General features: G+C 41.8%; 1 protein-coding gene across 1 annotated transcript; it reads right to left on the bottom strand.

Moving 5' to 3' along the window:
* Positions 1-2277: 2277 nt before the first annotated feature.
* On the bottom strand, positions 2278-4432 carry LOC135441177 (uncharacterized). The gene is made up of 5 exons (XM_064700679.1): positions 4383-4432; positions 4064-4315; positions 3803-4019; positions 3547-3735; positions 2278-2400 (listed from the first exon to the last, which is right to left on the bottom strand). Exons 1-5 carry the CDS (start codon positions 4430-4432, stop codon positions 2278-2280), a joined length of 831 nt encoding a protein of 276 aa, XP_064556749.1.
* Positions 4433-8218: the final 3786 nt, after the last annotated feature.

Below are 8218 nucleotides of genomic sequence, written 5' to 3' on the forward strand. Positions count from 1 at the left end.
TATAATTTTTCATTTTTCATCTGGCTCATCATCCTTCAATCTCAATTTTTGTTTGTAAAAATTATTTGTTGAAAATTTTTCGATAATTGGGATATGACCGTTTGTTCTGGCTCATCATCCTTCAATCTCAATTTTTGTTTGTAAAATTATTTGTTGAAAATCTTTCGATAATTGGGATATGACAGTTTGTTCTCTGGTTTTCGTGTTTGTTTGAACAACATTGTAGTGCGAAAGTGATTCATATTCTAAGTCATTTATATCAACAAATTGATTAGTATTGGTTGTATTTAGAAGTCGGACAAATTTGTTTTGAGAAGTGCAATGGTATACTAGCAATACCAGCTTGAATTTCCTGGTTTGGAATTAGTATACTTTCTTCACTTGAGGCCATTGTGATTTTGAGGACAACTTGGGATCTTGCTGGTAATAATATTGAGTTATTACCAGAACTGTACGTTATCGGAGCGTAAATCGGAAAATTTAAGTTAAGTTAAAATGTCTGCAACTGTGTCTATTATAAAAACGAGTTTTTTCCTGTTGCCACATGATTAAATGATACAAATATATTAAGATTGAGATTGATGGTGTAAACCTTCTTGTTCTCTATTGTTGCGTATCTAAAGGTTGTTCGAAGTTTCCCGAAGTGTGTTGCGTAATTCGGACGTTATTGTTATGGTCTCGATTCGAGTTGCCACGGCCTCTAGACTTGTGGTTAATATAACCATGATTGTGATAATTTCCACGGTTACCCCTGTTATGTTGTTGCTGATAGAATAGGACAGTGTTCAAATGTCCTGTTGCCTCTGTGCAAATGTTGACATAGCATCGTTCATATTACTGAATGTGCCAGCCAGCATGATAAGTTTTACCTTATCAATGGTACCGTTGTTAGCCATTGCCTTGACAGCCAGCGTTGTGCTGTACTTTGTGGGTAGATCTAATGATAAGCCATCGCTGATATAGGCTCCTTCCAGAGACTTTTTCAACATTTTTATTTCTTGTACGTATTGGTTGGCTGTCTTATTTTTTTGTTTGAGATTTAGTAATTTCGCTGAAATTACATCTACTGATTCTGCTTTGACTGTTGCTGTAAATTTATCAATTATTTGTACAATTGTTTGTTCATGTCTTGTTAAATTTCTGGCATAGCCCTTCAGCTTAGTCTTTATTAGGTTGATTGCCAGTTGATTACCGGTGTATTTAACACCGATGGTAATTAAAGCTGGAGTCGATATTTTTCTTTTAAGTTTACCAGTTTACTGTCCCTTAGACGTTGTAAAGTATCTGAAGTTTGGACTCTGTGTAGACTTGTGAGTTTGTGTTGCCACTCATTAACTAAACTCCTGATTTCATTGTATTCATATACAAGGATCTCAGTGTGTTTAATTATGGTGGGTCTCAACACTGGTGCGCTTTTCTTTAGGCACTTATACGATTTATCGAGGTTGCATCTATGCCGCTAAGCTAATCCAGTCTAAGTCGTTAGCCCGACTCATGAAACGTTTTCTAAGTGATTTTTTATGCAGAAGATACATATTCAGAAGGATGTTCACTGAAGCTATTACGATGAGTATAACTAGCAGTATGTTTGTTAACTGCAAATGGGGCATGGTATCTACAACTTCTACCACGTTCACTACATTGGCAGTGTTATCATCTGCCTTGGATTCTTTTCCACGCATTTCGACAATGATTCTTGAATTTGACTAGGGTAATGTTTGCAAGAATATTCCCTTCTCTATTTTAGAACATTTTTTTTTTTATTAACTTTATTAATTTTATTTAAAATCTGCCCTCATTTTGGGCACAAGCTCAATTTTTTGACTGAACGTTAACTGTTGTGTATTTCGTGTATAATTGTCTGTGGAAGGGGGGAGTTAAAAAAGTTTTCATGAATAATGGTTTGATTTGTAAAACTTCTATTTTTATTCGAAGAATAACAAAAATTTTTGCGAAAAGTTAGATTTTTATATATTTTTTTTTCTTAATTTCGTTTTTTTTTTTGATTTGGCTTTTTCCTTTTTGTTGTTTTTTTTGGATATTATCTATTTTGTCAGAAGGCCTTTGTTCCTTTTTTTTTTTATAAATTCCTACTTCGATCAACGCAGTGATTTTGGCGCACACAACATAGTGGGCGTCATTACAGTTTTATAAACAGTTTAATTTTAAGTTTACAGCGCTGTCGGTCATCTCGTTATTGGGTGCTTTTGTTGCCACTCCCGTAACTTGTCTTAGTTGCTTTGCATTCCCTCGTAGGCATAAGAGGCGGTCTGCCTCTCAGGCGATGGTTGACTCTGCTGGTGCTATTGTTTCCTGAATACGGCATGCGCCCTCGCAATGGGGGCTGTGGAGGGGACCCTCACTATTGGTGGGCATCGGCGTGGACGTGCTGGTATCGTTCTTGGCGGTGGACGATGATTGTTTGTTAGTTTTATATCTTTAATTTCTGAGAGACAGGGCTTGCTCTTTGATTTTAATAACGACTCGAGATGTTCGAGTTCGACATTTAGTTTGACTGCAGTATCCCATGGGAGGGGATTTTTGCATTTATATAGAAGTCTTACTATTTCAGACTCTCTACGTCTGATTCGCTCCTTAATGCCACTGCGTCTGGGCTTGGTGTTTGCCCTAGAGCTCATGTCCTGTACTCACTCAGTATTTATTTTATTTTTCAGTCCTCCGGCTCCAGCTCCAGCTCCAGCTCGTCTGCTCTACTCCAGGCTTTTGATATAGCTTCACGGTCGCCATGTGATATAAAAATGTATATATAACATATTTTGAAATGATCGCAGTAACACGTCAGTGCTGGTTGGCTTGGATATTAATAATGTCTTTACTGAATTCAGAAATGTTCTTAGCCTATGGATAACATGTATAAACTTATGCTGTTGTCAGTTAACAGCTACAAAGAGAGGGAGAGTGTGTAGCTTGCATATGCCTGTGTTAGTGAGCATATAAATGTTGCTCATGATATGCACTCAGACGGAGCGTGGAATATGCAGCGTAAGCATAAAAGGTCAGCTAGTGAGGCTAGTGAACCGCGCTGCGTAATATGAGACAGAGCCAATACAAAAAGTGGCTCTGGGCTTGTTAACTGAATAAATGTTATTGTATGCAACAAAGTGCCGCATACTTTATATTTGCATATGGGGTGTTCGATTAAGGCATATACACACTACAACAACTTAAAATTCAAGGGACCGAGCAATTACAGAGTTCGAAAGAGAGCGAGACTTCGTACATGTGTATGAGTGCTTATGGCATTAAAATAGAGGAGAGTTAGCATAATCTTAACATAATCTGCTTTGGACATTGCTATTGATACCCTAACTAATATATATATGAGGTTTATAAGATAAGAACGATCTTTCAAGAGACATGTAGAACAGCCACCTTATGTACTGGCCGGCAGCAGAGTCCAAAGGCAGTGCGAATGTATGCGACACGAACGCGGTCATCCTTGCCACACACAACAGATTCAACACGCCCTAATTTCCAGTGCAATGGCGGGGTGTTGTCCTTATGTATGATGACCATAGATCCAACCGTGAGATTTGCGGATACCGAAGTCCACTTTGTCCAAGCTCTAAGCTCGTTCACATACTCCGCAGACCAACGTCGCAAAAATGGCTGTTTAACAGCTGTGATCCGCTCGTAACAATCCAAGTTGGAGATGTCGTTGGTGATAATCTCACGCTCGGGCAAAGCGCGTGGTGCATCTCCATTTAAAGTGTCCTGCAGTGGGTGCACTAAAGTCGTTGGGACCAGATGAAAGCGGTGACAGCGGGCGAGAGTTGAGTACTGCTTCTATCTCAACGACTGCGGTGTTCAGCTCCTCAAAGGTGAACCGGGTGTTAGCGAGGCTACGCACGAGCAGACCCTTTGCGCTCTTGACAGTGGCCTCCCAAAGACCGGCAAAGTGTGGATTGAAATGAATGGTTATTTCTTCAGACGAACAATATGATAGGTTGGCATCTTGAGTGCTAGTGTTGAACATGAACTTCTTTAACTCGAGTAGCCTGTTGGATGCACAAAATTTGTGGCGTTGTCACAATAGATGTACGATACTGGTCCACGACGGGCAATCATGCGTTTCAACGATTCCAAAAACTTATTCGTTGAAAGATCTGACACGATTTCAATGTGAACGGCCTTTACGGCCATGCAGACAAATATGGCGATATTGGATTTTGTGGGACCCTTGCCACGTATTCGAAGATAGGTGTTCACTGGTCCGCAAAAGTCGACTCCAACGTAGCAAAAGGGTTTGTCTGTGGATAAGCGCTCAGGGAACCCATGACTTGACGAAGTGGAACTGGACGATATCTGACACAGTGTTTTTAAGAACGAACAATGCTGCGCGATAAAGCTCTTGCATTTACGACCCAGAAATGAAGCCGCAGTAGTCCAACTTATGCCTTTGGTCCTGCATGGTAATTGCGCAAGTGTATATGCCGAACATAATTGTGGACAAATTGCAATTCCTTGGGAACAAGTAAAGGATGCCTTTGACGAGAGGGGATATCAGCATGCTCGAGTCTGCTGCCAACCTAGATAAGCTCGATTCCAGAAGCGCCGTCAATGAAGGGGCTGAGAAACTTCAAATCTCTTCGTGTCCTTAGCAATTGCAAATCTTACTGGAAATAGCGGTCTTGGATGATCCAGATGATGCAGTGCAACGCGTGGAAAAGTTCTTTTGGGGATGGCGGCGAATTTTCGACAGGTTTTTCCTTTTTGGTAATATGGTAAAACCGGAACATATATGCCATTACTCGAAGCGTCCGAATATATGAACTATTTACGTTCAGCCAGTCCAGAATATAATTACTTTCGATAATTGCAGCAAATATAGATTTCCGTTTTTCAGCATCGATAATGTCCATGTCCAAATCATTGTCAAAATGTTGGCAGGGCCATTGATTCTCAGAATCACGCAGAAACGCAGGGTTCATTGTGTTATTATGTACCAACAAATGTCGAAAATGTAATAGAATGTTGTTGCAGCCAGTGCAAGACAATCTGTGAATCAGACCAGAAGTGCGCGCTGTGCGGCTTTTAGCAGCCATAGCTCCTGTATAATGATTTTCGAGACGATAATGATTGGTGCCAGTAATCCCAATGGATCGAACAGAGAAGACGCAGTCGAGAGAATAGTCGGTGGCTGTTGAATTCAATTTTTTGGGCTTAAATTCAAATAGTAGCACATCAGCTAAGCTACGCCAAGTGCGCTAGCGTTTTCATCCAAGTCTAAATCCTTTACCGATTCATCGTCTTTGACGGCGGGAGTGATTGGAGTGCCACTTAACCAATGGGAACTGTCCTCGGCGAAGGATCTCGTTGACCTCGTGTTTAATGTTCTGCAACTCGATGATCTGCTTTGCGGAGCAAAGGAGCAACATAAAACGATGATTTTACAATGGATGCAGATGTGCTAGATATTGCAAACTGTGAACTGCTAAGTATGGGACCGAGGCCGTTCCATACGTCACTGTATTTAGCTCAAAGTGCCAATCCGGTCTGTAAATCAGCATCAGGGGATGCTCTCCAAAATATATATTAAAATTTCTGATCCACTGGGCTGACTAAAACTTGTCTAAACATTTTCGTAATGTCCGCTGTAATGGCGTAACGTACCAATCGAAAACGAAGGAGAATTATAGACATTGAGCCAACGAGAAGCAAATCATTCAATGAATGCTGGGATGATGTAGTGCACGAGGCGTCAAACACGACTCGTAACTTCGTTGATGCACTGCTGGGTTTAAAATCATAGTGGTGAGGAATGTAAAAGTGTGGCTCACTTAATCTCGGATTCGTCACATAAGTCATATGGCCGAGATACTCATACCCTTTCATGAAAGTTACATATTGCGATTGAACAGTTGGCTGCTGGCTGCGGCACCTCTCGAGCGATAAAAATCGACGACGTGCAACATCGCTTGAATTCCCGTGGCACGTTGGATCTCCCTTGAAAGGTAGACGCATAACAATCCTGCCGTTACTCATCTGTGTTGTCCTTGAATACATATCTTCACAGAGCTGTTTCGGATTGATTGACTTTGGAGAACTTTGTATAGCATCAATGCTCCACAGTAATTGAAGATTTTTGTCGATTGACTCTTCCACAGAAATAAAGCACGTTGATGACTGCTTAGCTGACTGATGACGATACTTGCCAGACACAACCCATCCAAGCAACGTTTTCTGAAGGACTGGCAAATTGTCTCCGAGCTTGATCTGTCCAACAGCCAGGCATTCGAAAAATGCCTTGGTACCGAGAAGGAGATCAATCCGACCTGACCTGTGGAAAGTTTCGTCCACAAGTGGCGTATTCGCGGGCAACCTCCAATCTGACGTGTCGATTTCCGAATCCGGCTGGTAAGCAATTGTTACTTCAAATGGTGACAAACGTTTTTACTGCCAGTAGTTGTACAGTTGTTAATTTTAGTCAAGGACTCCCCTATGCTGCGGATTTCGAACTGATGCTTATTACGGCGTAGATGCAGCCGCTGGGCGAATTGATCCGTCATGAAATTGACTTGGGAACTAGGGACAAGCAATGCTCTGCCTTGTTTATACGCCCCTGATGAATCTCGTACTACTACCTTTGCAGTAGCAAGAGTGATTTGTCCGCCTGGCGATTGATTCATATGCGGATGCGTTGCAGCAGCAGTCGTTGTTGAGGACTTCGGTGAAATTTACATCAGTGCACTTCTGGTATTGAATTTCTTCAGAAATGCCCTGATACTCTAGTAGACTCTTTGCAAGGTTCAACTGTACCCCGGCTTGTGTTAACAAGTCGAATCCAATAATGGCATCGAACGAACTAAGTGTGTCTAATAGGAAAAAGGGGGAAGTGTGATTAAAAATGTTTATCAGGCATTTTTCCTTTATTTCAGTGGACCCGTGGATCGAATTCACCGAGAAGGGTTTGGCGACCGGCAATATGGTTTTCAGCTCCTTTACGGGCTTAACATAGTTTTTTGCCGCGCCAGTATCGATTAGCATTTTTAATGTTCTCCCAGCCAACCGTCGTTCGATGAACGGTAACCGGGAGTGTTCCCTAAAAAATGGACAGAGTCGGCTTGATCGTACTCTTCCTAGCTGTCAATTTCTTCGACAGCAGCCTTTGCGGCTTGTTCGTATGCTAGTTTTTGTTCTTCGGAATCCGTTTGAACAATGTTGTTAAGACGTTGCCGTCTCGGACCTGTTTGTCGCTCTGAGGAGTTCCTCCTCTTAGTAGCGTTTGACTCATTTGGTTGGTTCTGGTTGTATTCAGTACGCTGCCTAAATTTGGAAGAAGAATCTACCTCCATCGGTTGTGGAGCTGGGTCTTGGCTTTCTTTATTAGGTTGCTCCTTTGGAGCATTTTTCTTGTGTTTGTAATGGGGGTTTCTATCTTGACCGTGGTCTTCCTTGTAGTTTTTATTCTGTTTACCATATGGTTTGTGTTTGCCGTTTTCAGCTGTTTGGGATCGTTCCTCAACAACTTTAGCATAGGAGTTTGCAAACATGCTTCTCTCAATGCTGGCTTCTGTTTCTATGGCGAGCGCTAGCGCAGAGGGTAAGTCTTTGGCTTGCGCTGGGAATACGACAGCTCTGAGCTGTTTCCTCAAGCCTGATATGAAGGAGTGCAAGGCATCGGCTCTAACTTCAGCGTTAAGCAAATGAGCGCCTTCTTGTTCGTGTGACATAAAAATTTTATTAGTTACCAGAGTTAGTCTCTTTTCGACCTCATCATAGTACTGCATAAGTGTCATTTCACCCTGTCTGACCATGTCTAAGTTTTGCCTCAGTAGGCGTAAGGATGTTCGGTCGGATCTAGGATCTAGTCTAGCCAGGATGGCGTCGAAATTTAGCACCGTGTTGTAGGAGATAAGTAAGGCTCCAGCAGGCCCTGTGACCTTGTTCCTAAGAATGGCTACTGCTTGGTAGTGTTCGCTACTACCGTCGAAGGGCTTAAAAAGTTCATACGCATCGATTGCTGCTTGTCTCCAAGCAACATATTGGTCTTGTGCACCAGAGAAGTCTGGTACTGATTTTATTATGTCGAGTTTTATGTCACATTTTACCCCAGGAACAACAGTTATCTTTTGGTAAGAGACGACTGCTGGCGTTTTCACTTGCAACCTTTGTATTTCCTGAGTTATTGAATTTATCTGGGACTGTTGTTGCGACAGTGCCGATCTAACGGCATTGTCAATGAGAGCTTGAATCT

Source organism: Drosophila montana, unplaced genomic scaffold (assembly GCF_035044405.1).
Source record: "Drosophila montana isolate Dmon_TW-CO22-7 unplaced genomic scaffold, ASM3504440v1 contig_1139_1, whole genome shotgun sequence".
NCBI classification, from domain to species: domain Eukaryota; kingdom Metazoa; phylum Arthropoda; class Insecta; order Diptera; family Drosophilidae; genus Drosophila; species Drosophila montana.